Source organism: Dysidea avara, chromosome 1 (assembly GCF_963678975.1).
Source record: "Dysidea avara chromosome 1, odDysAvar1.4, whole genome shotgun sequence".
NCBI classification, from domain to species: domain Eukaryota; kingdom Metazoa; phylum Porifera; class Demospongiae; order Dictyoceratida; family Dysideidae; genus Dysidea; species Dysidea avara.
Window position 1 is genome coordinate 36,465,405 of NC_089272.1, and position 21,712 is coordinate 36,487,116.

Consider the following 21,712-nt stretch of genomic DNA (forward strand, 5'->3'; position numbering starts at 1 on the left):
TCGCTAATCCACGAAAATTTAATACCACGAAAAATTTTTGCCCTACGGTAACTTGGTAAACAACAACCTATCTCCGGATATTTTATCGAATTAAGGGCAGTCGATGAAACAAAGTGCTTCTCTGTTTCGTTGGTGGTAGCCGTAGAGCTTTGTATTTTCATCGTAGAGTATTAGAATGAAGCGGATTAGTAGACTGGTATTGTATCTCGCTAGTGCGTGGTCGCTAGTTGCGATAGCCAACTCGCAAAGTAAGCAAATGACGGTTATTGTGCCATTTTTAAGCATCACATCTGTACTATCACAACCGTATCAGGGGCGGATCCAGAGTTTGGAAAGGGGGGTACACTTTGCTGAAAAGTTGAAGACCAAAAAAAAAAAAAGGTCACAGCAACAATGGCTGCCCTTTAACAAATGTATCTGTTATAAAGTATATTCAGATCCTTATTCATAGCTTCATAGTTAAGTTACACTGCCTCATGAACACTGTGACTGCTCTATTAGAGTATCTCAATCTTGTATGCTATTTTAATTGAAAGGGATGGGGGGGGGGTACGTCTCCCCCCTCCCCGGATCCGCCACTGTGTATGTATACAGTGCAAGCCGTCCAGTTTATGATGTCCTGTGCTTTGTTTTGTAGACGAGTGTACTGAACAAGAAAGATTACTTGCAGCTGATTGTGATAACTGTCCACGTGGTAATGACTTGGATTGTAATTGTACAAGAGGTGTGTGCAGTGCACATGTTTGTTCACTGTGTTAGTATAGTGTAAAACACCTACAATGTATGTATATACACTATTATATAAACTGTATTACATTACCAGCATGACTCTACATTGCTAGTAGCAGATGTTTGGTTTATGTAGTTGAGTGTATGAATATTCAATGTGTGCTAACAAATCATTAAACTGCTGAGCTATGTAGTAATGAAAGAATCCAATGTGTGACTTGTGTGTGAGAATAGGAGGTTTATTTTGAATTGGTCATCATCTTCATGAATATCTCTACACCTCCCTCAGCATTCTCTAATCTAATAGTTTGCTAAATGAATTTCTTTTCTTCATTAATACTGCATGAATATTTTCACTCTAATGCATTCTTCAGACACAATAGACCATTACTATGTACTGTAGCATCCTGGTATGTAGTTATGTATACAAATGCAACCACATATGGGAACTGTAGTGTTGGTATAATTATGGTGAATACACATTTTTTGGTGTTATGAATTCAATTTTTGTGGGCTGTGTTTTCTTTTTGGTTTTACAAAATACCAGGTGGTTGAGAGTTGGCCATAAAAAAATTAGGGATTCCCACTCCACTAACATTTTGCCATGTAACATTTCGTGACAAATTCTGTGTGGGGTGAGAATCATAATAGATCTGCTCTTGTGAGTGCCTATGCACTAGTGAAATGATTTGATTTAGAATTGTTGTACTATGAAATTGCTGGGTGTGTTAGGCTTGATTTTATCAGTGATGAGTGTTTGTAGTTCTTGTGAGTTGCGACTAAATTTCTTTGCTATGTGTGTGGCACATGAAGGATGACAATGTAATGATATAATGTGGTGTAATACATCATCGTACATGCATAGTTGACCTGTACACATAATTTGTACATGAATAAAAATGTAAACTTGAGCGGTGTGCTAACTAAATATGTGTGAATTATATATGTCTTAACAGGGGCGGATCCAGAGTTTCGAAAGAGGGGGGGCACCTTTCTGAAAATCAGTTGAAGACCAAAAAAACTTGCTGAAAACCAGTTGAAGACCCAAAAAAAAAAAAAAAAAAAGGTCACAACAATAATAGCTAGTTATCCTTACCTACTATATCACGTCTGTTATGTAAAATAAAATCCTATTTGTAGCTTCATAGGTAAGCTACACTGCCTCATGAACATTGTGACTGCTTTATTGGAGTAATTGACTGCTCTATTAGAGTATATCGATCTTGTATGCAATTTCTTGAAGGGGGGGGGGCATTTGCCCCAAATGCCCCATCCTGGATCCGCCACTGTTTAATGTCAATGAAATTACAGTAGCTTGAAATAAATGATGTGTCTGCTAAATCAATTTCTTGGTACTCAAATGCTTTAATTTGTACTTCAATAATAAGATTTCCTTTTTAGTCACGGAAAGAACATCTTGCAATTACTGCTCAATGAATTAGCAATGTGGATGTACTATACATGTAATTGATAGCCAATGAAAAGTTAAGGCTAGTCAGAATCCATTGCTTGTAGAGATGAATGGTAGCCCATTTTAGTTTTTGTGTTCATTGATGTACATGGTGACTCTTGATAGCTGAGGTATATGGATTCTTTTTTCAAATATAATTATCACTCATTAACAAAGGTATTTAAAATCCTACAAGGTCTGGGAATCAGCTTATCCTGAATGTTGTTGGGTAAAGGGAAATTCTCATCAAGAACTATGTACATGTACAGACTGAAATATAGAGTTTATAGTAATTTAGAGTTATATAGAGTTTACTTTCTTTTCTTCCGAGCTTCCCATTTAATGAGACTAGACATTGGATGTGTGTACACGCATGAGTGTGTGCATGCATGTGTATGTGTGTGTATACCCAGCTGTTTAATGGGAACCTGGTGTTGACTGATGCAGCAGCCCACCTAGCTGTAACATCATTGGGTATGTGGTGTTAACTGGGTAAGCAAATGGCCACAGTCCTCGTGGGTGAACATCCAGGTTGTTGGGACTTCTGGTGCCAACATGTTTACCTGTGAAGCCTCCTGTGGGATAATGGTCCTGTCCCAGGAGGATTGCCTACTGTACTTACAGGTTTTTTCAGTGTTTTGACAGAATGTGCTGACGTGGTATCTGAGGGCTTACTTTTTTGTACATGCGCGTGTGTGTATGTGTGTGTCTCCTCACACTGTTAAAATTCAGGTGTACCAAAAGCACCTTTAGGGGTGTCCAGTTGCATGTTTAAAAACAACTCCCTTCAGGTGTTAGAAAAGGATGCTGTGGTGACACTTAGAGGGTGTGAAAGAAGAGTGCTAAGGTGCTGCAAGAAATATAACACCAGAGTGTAAAAGTGCTACAAGAGGTGTAAATCCAGGTTGTGTGGTGGGGTACACTGTTAATTTCCGACACTTTCGTGGGGGTGGATCGCCTCCTATACCTTCATTTTCATTGATGATATATTTAGGAAACACATATTATGACCTGTGAAATACAGTAATTCAACATGATTACAAGTATACTTACTTGCTTGTCTTTCTACACTTTATATGTAAGTTGCAATTTGTACTTATAACGTAACTACCAAAGAAACTTTTAATTGTGGGATTTCATTCACAGAAACACCCTTGTAGGTACAAAGGTTGTTCCCATTACACCTCATCAATGAAATATAGTTGTATTGATTATCATAATTATACAGAAGTGCAGCACTTCATGCATAGTAAACAAATTTCCTTTAGCACAATGTAAAAGCATTTATGCAGCTATTGTTTGGAAAACCAATCCATATTAATGACCGAATTTGACAAAATAAGGCTTACACGCACATCCACTTTATGACTTTGAAGTACCATAACTCATTCATTATGTAGGAGTATGCCATTAGTTTCCAATTTTGAACTGATATTTTACTATGCTATGGAAGGACTTTGTGCAAATGTTAGACCAATAGATTGCTGAGTAGTCAAGTTACAGCTGGTTAAAGTCAGAAAATTGGATGTGTGTGGAAGCCTTGTTTTGTCAAATCCGGTCACATATTTATTTTAGAAGTTTTGAGATAAATGGTTTAGATTTAAAATTGCCAAAGCACATGCACATATGAAATTACACCAGAGATACATCAATTTATTACCTTTTAGATACTTGTAGTATTTCTGCCAAATAAGAAAGAAAATCAGACAACTTTAATGAGTGAGCTAGCTAGCTCACTACAGTAAAATGCATATTTGTGCATATGCGATGAATTAGATAATGTCTTGATTGGTGTTCAGGGGCTGTTTACAGCACAGTCCACAAGTGCATTCAGTGACTAAATGTGATATGCATGAAATGTGCTTAGGTGGGGTAAGTAATATGTAGGAGATAATAGTTCACATTTGCTATTTAATGAGGCAAATTTGAACTATCATCTCCTACACATCACATACACCACAGGAGTTCACGCTATGTACAACATGTTTGGAGCATATCGCATACACATGACACTTTTTTTGTAGTGAAGGTAGAATCACAGCTGCTCACAAAGGAGTGGAAGGTGGGCTGTAGAGGAGTGGGAAATAAAGACTGCAATTGAAATCCAGACATGCATGAGGTTACAGAACTGTGCTGGCTCCCAAGTGCCTGGTATATATGCAGCAAAATCAATTATCAACACAGAATAATATGTTGGGCAACTAAAATAGGCCATCCACCAATTCCTGTCAACCCAAGACAGTCAACCTTACCAAGGCCAGAAATTTCCATTAAACTTTTCACACCACCTGCACCATTAAAGCCAGTGTCAAGTAGTTTGAGCTTAAAACCATGAACTAGTATGGTAGTATGGTTATACTCTGGTATTTGATTTTGTCTGATGTGCAATTTGTATCAGTTTTGTAAAATCTGATGCTATTAATAGCTACTATTATATTTCACTTGAAACTGCAGGTGTTCATCTTGCGTGATAATTCAGGGCAGGTGCTGTTGTCATGGGGGTCAATAAATCACTTGGCCCATAAATAAATTGCAGTCAAGTGTTTCTGCCACACTTCTAACAGTGTTAGTAACTGTATGCGATTACATGTACATTACACCTTATCGTGAGGTCTGTTTAGGGTTTCCAATGAACAATTAAGGGTGTTGCAACAACACCCCCTTGACTTTTAGAAAATCATACGTGTCATGGTAGCACCTAAATTTTAACAGTGCATGTCTTTTGCCATGGTTATAATAACACTTATAACACACTAATGATTCAAGTGTTTTCATGACTCATAAGTATGTGTTGTTAAGTCATTGCCCATCATCATGGTTACTGCACAATAAATACACGTGGTGTCTGTGTTTAGTGTTATTAGACAATAGCATGTCAAGAATGCTTTGATATTTGCAAAGTATGCAGGGTTTTTATTCTAGTAAGACAACTGTAAACAGGTGGAACCTAGTAAGGGGAGTGTATAAACAGTGGAATGGAATACTGGAATGGTGGAATACTGGAATGGTGGAATGGAATTCTTTAAAGTTCAATATCATTTTTTACATCCAAATAAGTACAATTCCTCCCCTTATGTATGCAAATAAATAGGATTTCCCTTGAAGTCAGCTTATTTAGCATATTTCACCTCACCATAGACAAAGTTTACCAATATATTGTAGCGTAAAGTCAGTTATGAACATGCACAATAGCAGTTTATTGGGAATACCAAGAAGACTCCTGACTTAACCCTTGTTCCCAAATGGTAAACAGTTAGCTAGCCAGCTGATTACATGAATGCATTGTAAAAGTACATTCACTGTACAATGAAGTATTCATTTATTATCAACTTTACCAGTTAGGCACTGGAGGGTGAGCACAGAAGGCAGAGCCTGTATGAGGTGTTTACCACTAACCTAGGAACCTAAGCAAAAATCATTGGGAAAAGTGAAGTGCGACTATCTTGTAAGCATTTACAACGAGCCTTTTCCACAATTATGTCAGAAAACAAAATTTAAGCCAAAGTTCATTGTGGCAGTTCCATGTTGCATACTCACAGTTAGTTTCACACAAGTAATAAAGTATTGAGTTAGAAGTCATACAAGTGTTGTGGTGAGGAAAATTTTAAAGTATGCTGACTTCAAGGGGAATCCTATTTATTTGCTTACATAAGGGGAGGAGATGTACTTATTTGGATGTAAAAAATGATATTGAATTTTAAAAAATTCCATTCCAGTATTCCACAATTCCAGTAGTCCATTCCACTGTTTATACACTCCCCCTAGTAAGACACCTAGCCACAAACTTCAACAAACAAATTGCATACTTTGTGGGTTCATAACAAAATTCCAGTCACCACAGGCCATTGTCTAAATTACTAAGACATACATTGCTAGGATTCTTCAGTGGATAAACACCCCTCAGGAATGATGTAATAATCACCTCGGCTCTGCCTCGGTGATTATTACATCATTCCTTCAGGTTGTTTATCCACTGAAGACTCCTAGCAATGCATGTCTTACCTATACTAAACCAATGGGACTCCTTTGGTGATGAGTGTTGTGTGTGATTTAGCCATCAAGAAATATTTTATTATTGTCTGCTGTCAGTTCAGTTTTAACAACTACACTTACATGTAGCCCATGACTTTATTAAATTGCCTTTGGCTGTGTAATGTGGGTGACATGCATACAAAAATGTGCCTTAATTGTTTATTTGAGAGGACCAAATTCCCACACTTTTCACAATTTTCTAAGAGCTGCTAGTATTTGTCTGGAATTATTATCAGTCACAAGTACTTCTCAATGATGAGGTATATTATACAAAGTCCTTTGATCCCTCTGAGTTGTGGTGTGTGCATGAATAAGATTACCTCTCTCATGTGGTTTTTTATAAAAGCCAACATCTACATTTTGTCTTTGTTTTCATAATGTATGTTACCGCTAAACAAGGCCATGGCTTTATCTCACGCATGTGCTATGCACATCACTTAGTCTATATGAGGTCATTGTGTGATTTGGTAGTACTGGTGACCAGGATGTGGTCTGTTACAATGTAGCTACCTAATTCGTGGTTGACACGCTTGACTGGTAACTCTACAAGAGTGATAAGAGGGAGATTGTTAGCTGAATAATGAGTAGTGAAAACGGAATGTTTTGGTTCTCACAATTCTGTCTTGCTCTATGTGTACATCACTTCTGTTATCAAACATTGTGTGTTTATAGTTTAGTGTGAAATGTTTAGTGTGAAATGTTTAATTGTGGACTTCATGTAGATGTAATTGAGAAACTGTTAAGCTAGTAGACATTACATGTATCTCAATGGTCTTGGTTTGTGTAACTTACAAAGAGCCATACTACAAACCATTTAACGGTTTTTCGTTTATTGTAAGTTACAACTTTTTTGTTACTCTTTTGCACAATGTGAATAGGCACATGTTACACAAAGTAGCCATCTTACAGCAACGTGTATTAAACTTTTTAATATTAAGAACATCACCAGTGAGCCTGTAGGCAGGCTACTCAGGATATTGTGCTATGTTGTGCCATCATGTTCCCTACAAACAGCTGCCTTAGGAACTAAACTACTGTATATCCTCAATATTGTGGTCAGCCTGGTATTACTATATTCTAGCCTTGGAGCTTCAGCTTTCCTTGACCACACAGAGAGATGAAACTGGTAACCATAGTGACACCATAACCACAAACAGTCAGTGATCAGTGGAATATGTCTGTTAGTAATTAGATTACTGCCACCTAACTGAGTTGTCATAAGTGAGCCCTTTTAACTTAGACCACATTGTTTTGGACCACTTCACTTCATGATCACTTGCCATCCACCAAAACTTTGTAGATCTAATCAGACAACTTTGACTGTAGATCAGTAGAACTTTGTGAATCTATACAATATTTTTTTCTTTTGTTCTTGCTTCTGAAAAACTTTTTAAGTATACTAACTTTCATAGATTTTTCCAGCAAGATGTATGCACTGGTATGTATAGGGTGTAATGCTTTTATTCTATTCAAGCAATGATATAACTGAAATGTTGTTACAAAGTGCCGCTGTGTTTCTCATGGTGTGCTTTGTTACAATACACATGACACCAACTAACTTAGGGTCCTGTAATGTCCTATGTTTAATATTATGAATTTAAAAATTGTTAATTTAGAAATGGAAGTAGGGATCAAGCGATAAAAACTACTGAAACAAGTGATTTGAATGATGGCAACTATTACAACATAGCTTTGTGGGGAAATCCTTACATTGGCATCTCACCACCTCACCATATATGTTCAATGCCAAAGTAGGAATTTCCCCACAAAGCTATGTTGTAATAGTTGCCATCATTCAAATCACTTGTTTCAGTAGTTTTTATCGCTTGATCCCTACTTCCATTTCTAAATTAACAATTTTTAAATTCACTAGTTTGTTAACTTTTTTTGGGTATAGGTATATAGCTATTATTGATCTTTGGCACTGACTGCTCTATTAGAGTATCTCGATCTTGCTGCTTGCTTTATGCAAGCTGCTCATTTACTAAATTGAAAGGCATGCAGGGTTTCTATCTCCTGTTTTCTACAATTAGTTACAGCTGGATCATTAATAATGGGCGTGGTCCACTGATCGTTAAGTACGAGCGCGCGCTCTGATTGATAAGGGCGTGGCAGTGTGTTATTATTGCGCTTACTTCGCTAGGCTGTTTGATCGCTTTGCAAGTGTTGCTATACAAGCATCTACTTGCCCTTACAGTACGGAATCCGTTATTAGTTTTCTGGCGTCCGAATACGGCTGCTCTAAGGAAAGTGTCGATACGAATTATTAACGCCTCCGTGACTGAAAAAGAAGAAGACGATCCGTAATTGAAGATAAAAGGAAAGGCAAAGCGCAGAAGGCAGACACTCGTCGGAACCCGAAAAGGCACATCCCAGCAGCGAGTTAAATATTGTGGCAAAGAATGGTGATCCTTCGCTGCTTCATTTGGCCTGTAGCCTTGCGAATGTGGTCAGGCTGGCAGGCTGGCTGGCAGGCAGACGAAAATTTCTGTTTTAGCGATTTTTTAGAAATAAAATTCCAGCACTTTTCTAGTCGTTTCCAGAGGCGTAGCTAAGGGGGGGGGGGGGGGGGGGGCATTTGCCCCCCCATCACTAAATGATTTTTTTAAAACCTTCGTCACAAGTTTACCAGTATTAAACCGACACGCAAATGCCTGTAAATTATGTACACTACTACGCGGTATCACCAGGGGTTGCTAGTGAATGTGCACACACAACATTCAACTCGCTCGTGAATCCATCGAACGAAAATATTAGAGACATACTTCTATACAACATTCAACTCGCTCGTGAATCCATCGAACGAAAATGTTAGAGACATACTTCTATATTTAGCCTAGATTACTCGCGTGATAGAACATTTTTGAATCTAAAAGAGTAACCCGTTTCTCCTCGGCAGGAGTCACAACTCACAAGTGACAAAGGAGACCAGATGAGGCTATGAACCTACTGCCTACGAGGTCAAAGCGTTAGCTAAATAAATGTACCATTATCGAGTCGATCACACTGGACCTTTGTACGTACGGCAGTGCAGTCTGTTTTTACTTTGTCAGTCAGTCAGGTGGATCAGTCAAGCTTACAAGTTCTGCTAGCAAGACAGGTGGGATTTCATGCAATACATGGCATTTGAATTTCGCCGAGTGAAGTGAGTGAATACGTCATCCTGTCAGCAGTGTGCTAGGACTGCAGCACAGTCTGTGGCTAACGTTTGTATTTGCACTAAAGTATTAGCTCTACGGGACTGTGGATGAATTTGTTGGAGTACAGTTGTGGCACGTGCGATGATGCTCGACGAATGTAGCTACCTCGATTGGAAGCAGTCAGTACTGAAATAGTTACGTAGCTAGTTGTTTAAGCTGTAATAATACAACACCATATGTTGGCTAGCCCACCATTGGGTTATTAGCTTTTTTTTGCAATCATGAATGATTTTGAATGTTTCGTGGGGGCATGCCTGCCCCTCCATCACCTTCTGGCCAGCTACGCCCCTGGTCGTTTCCTGATATATAACGCTAGAAATAAAGTTAGAAACTTGAAGACTCTTTAGTAAAAGGTTTATTTGCTGCGTGAGATATTTCTAGGATGATTTTTGAGGGATTGAAATTTGAGGTGCGCGCCAAATCCACCCGGATCCCTACTTAAACAGTACTGTTTGATATTTATATACCAATCGAGGTTGTCCATAATGTCCGTCATGTTTAACTTTTGAGTTATATTGCTAAGATAATTGCAGTTGCAGACATGTGATGTTTGTTCAGTACTGTTATTGAGGTGCTTATTAAAAATTTCTGTGATCGTTGTATAGTGTATGTATCCTCATACTTTACCCCCAGAGTGTGAGTGCACATGCACACATACTTCACAATTTGTGGAGTAGACATAATCCCCCCTTTCTGCATTATACGAACTGTAATAATTAAATGAACACAATACTTTGTACAAGCTACAGTAGCTTATTAATTTTGGCAACGTTTCCAATTCAATCTTCCCCAGTATTCCAATGCATTAGTACATATACCAAGCAAACACAAGAGAGACCTAGTGTTCCTTGGGTTATAGGTTATCTGTGTTGTATGTTGTCTAAGTGGAAACCATCCAACTTGGTCATATCAGTCTTTTGGTGGGAGAATACCCTCTGATGCATTGGTTACATGATCACTGTTACACCCAGTGTAATATAGTGTAATTGAATCATACTATTGATCATTGCTACAGTAATCTTTATTAGTAGTGCCACCTGCTGGCTGTACACTACTAGTGTCTGTGTATCTGTGCCTGTGTGTGCACATACATGTTTGTAATATGTGCGTACATGCATGTGGATTAGTAGCGTGTGAAGGCAATGAGTGTTTCTAAAGTGTACCTAAAGTCGGTGTTAGAGTTTGTATATGCATACAAGACAAATTAAAAGAGGTTTTCACTTTGTCTAAGAAACTAATGCCAATGCTGACAATGCTCTTTGCCGCTCTCTTTATCACCACAGGTTATAACAAAATCATTGATGAGCACTGAGTTTGTTTAAGAGAGATGCCATTATATTCATGCAAGTCTTTCCTTGTCTTGCTTGAACTAAATTCATCACAGGAAACCTGTCGAACTCATTTTGCTGTGGTTGAACACCAGAGCAGTTGGCATAATACAGTGTACATACATCAAACACAAGATGATGGAAGTATTTTAACATGTGATTATAAAATATGAGAGTATGTGTGGTAAATTATGTGTGTGTATGTGTGTGTTTGTATTTGTAAAATAGTTTTAACAGCACTTCTGTATTACCCCATTGTAGCATCACCTCCAGAACTACAAGTATCAAATATTGCTGATAGATCAGCCACCTTACGGTGGGATGTAAGTTCCTTTATAGATACATACCACTGCACACACTGCTTACACGCATGCAGTGTAGTATGCAATATGTATGGTATAACTGATTCGTGAAAAGGTGCACTCATTGTACATGTACATAACTAGAACAATCTATAATGACATACGATAAATTATTCCAATACTCTCAAATGTTGACAATCATCAACTACTCACACATAAAGTACTAACTATATGGTACCAGTGTACGTTCGTATATATTATATATATAATTATGTCGTACAATAAGCCATTGAATTCTAAGTGAAGTGAAACCTGTCCTTAGTAAGGCTGCCCCTCTATAGAGGTCAACTTAATTTCTCAAGTGAAGACTTCAGCCACTTGCTTATTGTATGGGGCCAAAATATGTTGGGCCATAGGTGACCAGCTTGGTCCCACTGTAGTAGCTATAAAGTTCCTACTGAATCTTCATACGTAAGTTACCATTTTGGTCTGATTCTGCAAAGGTACAACAAATAGTTGATGTGAAATGCACTGATACGACACATACGAAAGTAGCAACACATTATTCTAAACTATGTAATCTATCTCCTTACTATTTCTCTTTGTGCTATTATCACAGTGAAGAAGCAGCAATCAAAAATTTTTATCTTACCCACAATAGTACACAAGGGACCAGTTATCCTTGTTCCCATCACTTAAGAGTGTGACCATTACAGGATAAGTGCAGGGGCTACCAACAGAACTTACAGAGCACTTAGAAAGTTATGCTATGGGCATTTATAATTGATTCACCCATAGGACGGTTGTGGCGGTGAGTGGGCTAACCAAGTATTTCATTAATACAGCTGCTCTTAGTAATAAGTATTTGAACACCTAGTAATTGTTTCAGCATGGATGATCATACACATACGTATGTAGACAAACTGAAATATCATACCATCTCAAGTTAACTTGTAGAATGTGTATTAATACTTATTTTAGTATGGCATGTGGAAAATTGTGTTTAATAAAGTATGCAAATTATTTGTGAAAGAAGCAATGCAGCATGTACATAGCTTGACTTTGCTATATAGACAGTACTTGGTGTTCATGTTTTTCTCCTTAGGTGACCAACGTTGAATGGCAACTTACTATACAAACTGTATATACAGTATAGACCTATATTGGGCACATGTTTAGTAATTTGATGATTTGAAAAAATCTCATTGGAAATATTATATGTGACCGGATCTGTGAAAAGGGATCTTATAGCCTTTCCAGTTGCATGTACTTGGCAATCCATAACTTGACTTTTGTGTTTGGTACCTGCCTGAAATTTGGTCACCTTATACTACTAACATAGCACTGTTCCTGGTTGTAATGTTAACACAATAGGTTGAATACATGATGAGTTATGATTAGAGCTGGGCAATAGTAAAAGAATATTGAGTATCGTGATATTGATTTTCAAATCATATCATGATATTTAGCCTCTACACTATCGTGACGGATGTAACACTTCTAAATGACTACTAAGTAGTTCTATTCATGAACCAAATCAATAGTACATAATAATAAAAAATACAGCATTATGTACCCTTGACCGTATTCTTGCATTTTCACAAGAAAGGAGCAATGATTAGGTGTAAACAATGAATAAATAAGCAAGTTTGTTCACAAAATTCTCAATTGTACAAGCAGCTAACCACTGATCTGTCATTCAGATACTATCGTTATACATACTTTTATTGTGATATTTTCATTACCATCGATTGTCTTGTGAAATTTTGCTGTTGCCCACCACTAGTAATGACTCTTCAAATTTAGAAACTTGGAAAGGCTATAAACCCCTTTTTGCAGATTTCGTCACATAATTATGTTGTTGAATTAAGCACATCCCTCTGCCATAATATCTAGTTGCACAATCAATGAAAAAGTTTAATGAGCCCTCGGTTACCTGAATTTTTATCAATTTGTTGTACTTACATTAATTGGTCTTCTGTATTAGTCAGGTTCACTACAGTATGTCAAAAAAAAAGACTTTCGTTCAAAGTTTATGGGGATTAGCAAACCTATACATTTTTGGAATGCTTGGAGCATGGAGAATCTGAAAATCACTGTTTACATTTGTACAGATGCCAGCATGATAGTCAATTTTAGCTTGAAAATGGCAGCCCATAAAATGCAAATTTTCAATGTCAGCATGTTTTTGACAGAGAATTGCGACAAGCATTAACCATACTATTTTCATACCTATGTGGAATGCATTAGTAGCCTTTTAAACTGCTAGGAAACTCATAAGTAGTCTATTTAGCAAATAACATTACATGTATATGTAACCTTAATGTTGTGATAATACGTACGAGTCTTACATTCTCAATATTACTTATTCATTTTAATTTGTTACATGCAATAGCTATGTGCATATATATATATATATATATAAATTATATTAAAACTACAGTTACACTAATTCAAAAACGTGAACAGACTATCCCTAATAATCATCATCACTGTCACTTATTATTTTCAAAGATGGAATCTTCATCATTTGTACATTTTCCATCTGTATCACACAAACACAGTTCTGTGTAAGGTAAGTTGTTGCATCGGCATGAACACTTTAGCGTAGAGCAGTTAGTTTTACACTGGCATCTAACCAACTCAATAATGGCTTGTGGTGCAGGAAGAACCTGTGTGGTGACTGGCAGCAACTGACCATCTGTGTCCTTATAGTAGCCAAATTGTAGCAGTTCAAAAGGCTGCTGATGCATGACAGTGGCTTGGTACCATACTCGACTTTGCAAACGTACACGCTTTATATGTTCTTCTAGTGCACCAATAGTAAATGGCAACTTGTTACTTTCTGCAAGTTGTTTGCAGAACATATGCCAGGTGTACTGGTAATCCAAACACCCTTTGGACAGTAATTCAGGTAAACAAACTTCTCTAGTTCTTTTGTCGCTTCTTGTGTAAGCTCACCTGCAATTAGTAGCTTCATCAAAGCTCTGGGTAAGTCTACATCAACTTTCAGGTACTGCTGAAACCATTTCATTTTGCTTTTTCTTGAGAATTTTCCAACATTGTCAGTTCCAGTGAATGCATGGAACATAAGTAAAGCTTGAGCCTTTTCCTTGCCTAAAGCTCTCCATATTGGTTGAATATCTATGATACCTGATACCATTGAAATTGATGACCTTTTACAGAGTTTATCATAATGGCCTATAGCCAGAACCAAAACATCTGTATCTGGAGTGGAAAACACAGGTTCTGCATTTGGACACTGCTGTGATGCTTTTGCTGCCAGACAGATCATGATTGTGTCAGCCTCTTCATGATTAATGTTTTAAAAATTTAGGTCTCTATTGCTTCTCGTTTGACCTGATGCTGACGTGATGAATAGCTGTGGTGAATTTGCTTTATACGATTGAGTACTGCTTGTGCAAATTATACTGTCAAATCAGCTTTTGTTTTTACATGTGATAAAAACCGTGTCAAGGGAATATGTTTGATGTTTGTGTCATCTTCTATCTTGTACTGTACTGGAGTTTTTCCTTGTTGGCGTCTCTCTCTAGTTTTCTCTTTCAAAGAGTCACGTTTGTATGTATCAAAGACCAGTATAACTTCATCAAATCCTGCTGTCAAACCTGTGAGCCTGTCATTGAAGTTCTCAGCTAGATCTTTTACTGTGCCAAATGTCCCTTTTTTATTTTGTGTCATCTTCTGGACAAGAACCATTCCATCAACAATTGCAATCTTTGTAATTAAAGATGTAGATAAACAATCATTCCGCTCACTGGTAGGCAAACTCTCATTGGTATTAACTGTGCTTGATAATATTTCAAGGATATGTATCAATTTTGACTTGTCAGTGCATGCCAACATTGACCCATCTGGTCCAAAAAGTGCTCTTGGAGTCAGGCTAAATTCATAGTTGCCAACTGCATCCTTTTGATCAATGTCCCTGTTGGATCTAGTCAAAGCCATTAGACGGCCATACAAATTTTTGGTCTCTTTCATATCAACTGTCTGATCACGGATCTTTACACTTAGCTTCTTGCTTCCAGACATATACATCTTGTTGTTCTGCTTTTTAACTGGTGCCCAAAGACTAGTGTCCCCATTGATATGTTCCGCAACATAATTTTCATACAGCTTCTGGCCAATTTCATCAGCATTTAAGATCTGTGGAACATATTCTTGTGGCACATATGCATTTGTAATAAAATTGTATATCTGGCTACCTTCAGCAGCAAATGGATTACCATGGCTCAGTATTGCAGCTTTGATTTTGTCAACAGCTTGATGTTCTTGTCGGATAACAGAAGTTTGTACATCGTGATTCCCTTCTGGCTTGTTCAGTTGGAGCTCAAACTGCCCTTTAAATTCATTTGATAAATGTGACATTTCTGGAGAAGCCAAAAAGAGCTGTTGTCTGGCATTTGAATTATTTGAGATTCCTACTAAGCCAGAATGTACCTTTAGCATTCTATTAAGGTGTTCACAGGCATGGTCAGCACCTATTTAGACAAATGGTATCTCACTCTTGGTAACAGATATATTTCCATCTTCAAGTTCTTTCCATGTAGCTGGGTGGTTGGTCTTTAATTCATGCATGTCAGCAATATATCTTGGCCAGAGCCGTTTGTATTTTATTCGATCAAAAGCAAAGAAACGTTTGCTCAGTGCTTCTCCAGCTTCCAGATGGAGAGCAATATCAGCATTTCTGGATGCTTCAACAAAAAACAAGATTGTTTCAACCCGGTGGAGGTAATTCATCAATGACTTAAACATAGCATTGGTTGACTTCAGTTCCTCCTACATTTGTAACTGCTGCATTACCTTTTCTCTACATAGGACTTGAAGCAGACTGGTGTTGACAATCCTGATACACTGTGGGCCATCACTTGCACCAGAGGCCATGTTGATGCATGTATCCCAGGGGCATAGCCAGGATTTTTTGAAGGGGGGTTCCAGACCAGCATTGAGTTACCAGAAGCAGGGGTCTGGGGGCGCAGCCCTCAGCCGCTGAGAGACTTTCAATATTTTAATGAATCAAAACTCAGCAAATTGCTATATTTTACGCAAAGTACATTAATTGTGATGCATATAAATGCCCCACGATGAAGGTAGTACTAGATAAAGCCACCTAGTGGAAATAGACAGCATAACACATAGAGATACATACTAGTAATCTGTAAGTGATAGTTATCTCACTGTGGTATAAGACCCATGAATCCACTGATACAAATGGAATGACTTACAATCAAAACAATATAACTATACAAATATGCATAGCATGAATTCATTTTGCATAACACAAGTGATAAACTACTGGAGCTCTATATCTTTAAACACTGCACACCAAAGCTATAGCAGTATAAGGTCATGCTAAGTTTTGCATTTAATCTTAGAATGTCTGAAAAACTTCATATGGACATGGATATATTTACATGCATGTTCTATTAGAGTATACCTGACTGCTCTATTAGAATATAAACCTGACTGCTCTATTAGAGTATATACCTGACTGCTCTATTAGAGTATATCGATCTTTTTAACAAGTTTTGAAGAAGCCTAAGGCTCATGTTACCTCTGTAAATCCTTCCTTGAGAGATGAATGCGAGCTTTATCAATTGTTGTGCTGTGCCATTACACTATATTACTCACTCATTTTGTCCTGCCACACTAAATGGTGTGTTAGAATCCTGCTTGCACAAGTCAAAATTTTACAGGGGGGGTTCCTGAACCCCCCGGAACCCCCCTCCCTACGCCCCTGCATCCTGTAGTTCTTTTGATGGACTCAAGCAAACTTCCTTCAGGTGTGGTACCTCTGTGGAGAACTGTTCTAAGACAAGTTCATACAAAGCCATATATGTATGGATATGTGCACGAAGTGTTCTCTTGTAATGGCTGCACTTGAGGATCCGCCTTGTTGTAGAGGGTCCATAAACATCCGCTTCAATCCAAGCATCATCAATGCCTGAATTTTCAATCGAGGTTCCTAGAGCCCTCAGAGAAGCCATCACAGTATGCAGTTCTCCAAGTTTCAGAAAAATTTCATTTTTCAAGTTAGGTCTTCCATCTAGTAGCTGTATTGACTTTTCATACAGTGCCATGTCAAAGGTTATGACAGCTGGATGGCCTTCACCAACTACGAACCTCTTCACCTGAGATGCTTGCAACATCACGGTCATTAATGTAGGCCACTCATGTGCAACCTCTGGAAGTATAGGCAAAGCACCAACCTGAGTAAGTGATTTACCAGGTGATATCAATGATTTGTAGCCTGCCCAGCCTGGGATCTTTACTGGTGATTCACTATCTGCTGATTGCGATGAAAGAGCACATGAAATCATCCACCCTAGAGTGTTCAACTGATACAATTCAGCAACACCTGCATAATTCACCTTAAATTCATGTTCCTTCTTATATGTACCAGGTTTTGGTTTACCACATGGTTCAATGGGTACATAATAAGGTAGAACTGATAGGTTTTGGGCTTCACATATTTTCAGATTTGGTGCTATCTGTTCTCCTGATACACTACAATGCTGTGATTGTACCATGTGTTGTTCTCTTGCCATCTGCAGTGTCCTCGGCAAAATCAATGCTGTCAATAGCAAAGAAAACAAAACTTCCCTTCTTGAGAAAGGGTGGCACATAAAGCCCATCAAATATTTTGGTGTTTTCCACAACAGCATTGGCAATTGCTGTTTCTAGGAGCAATGTATGATTGTATGATATCAGGAGTTAATAATAAGAGAGGAGAGTGTCTAATGCCATATAGTCCTGTAACAGATGATTGCGCAGAAGTTAAACGGCTTCTTTTCCGCGTAACGTACAGACTGGCTAGTATATTTTCGCATTTAACCACAAAGGCTATCCCAGACACAAGGGCGTGCGTTCAACTCGATGTTCAAGTTCACCACGAAGAGCATCACTCTGTTGCGTAAAGAAGTGTGGCTGTTAACCTCAAAGATAACTCTGGCGGAGAGCATCTGAGAAACCAATAAACACTGAACCAAAGGCAGAGTATCGCTTCGAATTTTCACTGCGTCGCCATGTTACCCTACCTTTGAGCATTCTTCAATTGAAGGAGCACTGTTCCCTGTACATACAGCTCAGTCTTTAGTTCAGTCTTCGAATATTCTCGAGGATTCATCACGGTGCGGCTAAACTAATTGCGGTAAGGAAACAAACAAATACTAGAAGGCTATACGTTACACAGAAAGGAAGCCATTTAACTTCTGTGCAATCATCTATTACAGCGTTAGACACTCTCCTCTCTTATTATTAACTCTTGATGATATGCAGTAGTTTTGTGTGTGGAGGAGATTCATCAGCATCTTATTCCTGGTGTCATGATGAACAGTGAGTGCCAATCCAAGGACCTATGGATTTTCTCGTGAATGTGGTATCCGGAATGTATCAGAGGACTTCTTTTGCTTGTGCTGTATTTGTCTCCTGGTTTTGAAAGCATACATTATATTCTGACAAACTGTCAAAATAGACCTATCTACTGTCCTATTCTTTACTTCTGTCTGTAGCTGCACCTCAGATCCTACCAAAATCCACCGTATCAGGCTGTAGAGTTCAGAAGGAACATCTTCCTTTGTGCTGGATACTGTCATTACCTTATTTTCCTCCTTCTCCTCAGCATATTTGATAATGCCATCACATACTACTTTTGCTGTGTCGTATATCATCCTTGTCTTCTCTACTTCATTTGTGTCATTATTCATTAAAGAAGAGCACACCATGCCTTCTTCGCATGCTGCAGGGCAGTAAAGAAGATAAGGTTTTCTTCTATCTTTCTGTCTCACTGATGTCACAGTTGGAAATTCTGAAAGAATTTTATTCTTCAGCCCTTGCGTTGTCAGAGTGGGAGTGTGTTTTTGTGCCTCTTCTCCTCCACCAAGCATTGATATGTAAGTTGTCTCAATAACATCCATGGGGAGATGAGCTTTGCTTTGGGTATGAACATCTACAAGGTTGATCAATTCAATCAAGCATGGTATCTGCATTGGCAGGGGATTCTGCGGATATTTCTCTTGACTGAAAGCATCGTTCCTTAGTACGTGGAATACATGTATTCTCCAGCATGCCTTGTGGTATCGAACATCAATTACATGAGCATCTCCAGGTGATATTGCATTACTTAGACGTGTCATCAGTACTTGATTCTGTGAGATTTCAACAGCTCTCTGGAGCTCCTCCCCAGCATTTTCAGTTCGTACTGTAAACAAATCTTGGCCATCATTCATTTGACAAAAAAAAACAGTGCAGTTTTTTCAATGGTTGTGTTACAGATCTGGTGAAGGGTGTTGAACTGCTAGGGGTTGTAATTGCTGTTTCAGTTTCATCCATTTTAGATCGTGTTCTTTTATGCCCACATCGTTTTGCAGCATATATTCCAGTAGAAAGTGTTGCAAATGATCCCTTGCTCATTGTATGGACATTGTATTCGTGGCATCAGAGTAACAGTTGCGATGCCACACAGGTTTGTTTTCAATGAACGTTTCACTGCTCATTTCTTCAAGGTATCCTTGGATGTCAACATATACTCCATCATGCAAGCTGGCCCTTTCTTTGACTGCATCTAGTAGTTTCTGATATGATTCAGTTTTGGATGTTTAACCAATACTCCTTTGTTGGGATTGGACCCTTGACAAATAATGCACAGCTTCCAGTCAATTTCTTTACGTGAAATAATTATTATAAAACATGGAGAGCTTGTTCCCAATTCGCTACTCATGGTGTACTAGGAACTAAATAAACAACAACACTAGGTTTAACAAATGCTATGGAGCTTATAGTTAATGTATAAAGCAAGCTTACTCATGAGAGATGTCAGTTGATCAAGCTATTCTTCTCCAAACTAGGCTCTGAGAATAACTGGCACTAGTATAACGTACAAGTTGTTAAACAATGGTATACAGAGAATGATTTGGTACTTGAAAGATATGTAGAGTTATTATTCTGGCAATATTCATATACACATGTGATCCTAGCCACAAACTTTTGTATTCCTAGTGAAACTCCAGTCAGACAAACCATTGTCCAAAATAATAACTAATACATGCATTGCAAAGATTCTTCAGTGGATAAACATCCCCACAGGAATGAAGTGACTATCACCTCAGCTCTGCTTGGGTATTATTACATCATCCCTTTGACATTGTTTATCCACTGAAGAATCCTAGTAATGCTTGTCTTACCTACTTGGCATGACTTCAAAGAATCTGCTAATCACAAAGGAAATTTTAAGTGAAAATCTGTAGTTTCCATTTATTCTTTCTATTAAATTCACCTAGTATTTCCATGTATCTGCTTAAAAATGTATGCCAAACATAAGCACATTAGTTATAAGTTTCATACAATTGACTACTGTATCAGAAATATGGTCTTAAATGTTGACTGCTTTATTAGAGTAAGTGACTGCTCTATTAGAGTATCTTAATCTTTTCAGCTGTTTTTAGGTTTGCACTGTTTCAGTGGAAGATAAACTTATACTTTGCAATGGTTACTTTTAGGTTTTGTTCAATAGCTCTGGAATTATTCCTCAATTCTTTTACTATCAACTATTACTAATTATTGCATTATAGTGGATGCTCCTCTACTCCCTTTGTAAAAAGCTTCTAATTTTTCTTATTAGTTATCACCTCCAACGAATAGACATACAAAAAAGTTACCAGAAAGTTTGTTGGGTTCATTATTTGATTTTTATGTCAATTTAAAATTGAAGTATTAGAAATTTCTTACTTTATAGGCTGCCATTTAGAAAAATGCTGACCTTGCAAAAATCTGTGCAAATGTAAACATGGATTTTAAGATTCTCCATGATCTAAGCTTTCCCAAAATGTATAGGTTTGCTAATCCACATTAAATTTGAACAAAAGTACATAGTGGACCTGCCTATATGTGTACAGTACATTACATATACTCCTTACCTGTGTATACCTGTATTCTAGCCTAGTGGAATCTCAAGTTTCGCTGGCTATAGTATCATCTATTATTTTGTTGGTGGAGACCGCGAGGTGTTGTGCATCGATGATCGGATGACGAGCAGTGTAATGTTGACCACATTACGGCCTTTCACAGCATATTCTGTACTCATTCGGCCAAGCTGTGATGATGGTTATGGGCTGTGTAGTACACGAGTTACGTCATTTACAACAACTGGAGCTGGTGTGTGTATATTGTGTGCATGTAGGGTATGTAGTATAGTGTGTGCGTGCGTGCGTGCGTGCATGCGTGTGTGTGTTTACGTATACTATGTGTGTCCTGTACTTCGGTGTATTATGTGACACATGCTTAATGTAAATATATGCTAGAGTGTTAGCTGTATTTCATGGAATATGTTAATTTTCTCTATGCACAGCACCCTCTGGAAGACCTCAAAATGTCAGGGTGTCAAAAGTGAGAAACACTGCTAGCCAGTATCAAGTTTCCTGGGATCCCCCACCTAATGGCACTTGGAATGGTCCAACACTACAACACCGGGTACGTATGTGTGTGTGTAGATTACATGTAGTTTGCATTGTCTATGTGTACATGCATGCGTGTGTTGCATGCGTGCGTTTGTAATAGTGTGATTGTAGGTTTGAATGTGTGCATATGTATGTGTGAGCGAGCGGTTACTACGTACATTAACAATTACAGTGTACATAAAGTACATCCGACGTACAG

At 38.0% G+C, this 21,712-nt stretch overlaps 1 protein-coding gene across 3 annotated transcripts in view; it reads left to right on the plus strand.

The window, feature by feature from the left end:
* The first annotated feature begins 52 nt into the window (after positions 1 to 52).
* The window catches only part of LOC136263411 (neogenin-like), a 48,915-nt gene continuing 27,255 nt past the window's right edge, over positions 53 to 21,712 (plus strand). For all 3 annotated transcript variants that reach the window (XM_066057938.1, XM_066057926.1, XM_066057931.1), the window contains exons 1-5: positions 53 to 248; positions 638 to 724; positions 11,001 to 11,062; positions 20,995 to 21,211; positions 21,405 to 21,526. In XM_066057938.1, coding sequence (XP_065914010.1) covers positions 176 to 248; positions 638 to 724; positions 11,001 to 11,062; positions 20,995 to 21,211; positions 21,405 to 21,526 — 561 coding nt within the window. In that variant the 5' untranslated portion in view covers positions 53 to 175. The remainder of the gene's footprint in view (positions 249 to 637; positions 725 to 11,000; positions 11,063 to 20,994; positions 21,212 to 21,404; positions 21,527 to 21,712) is intronic.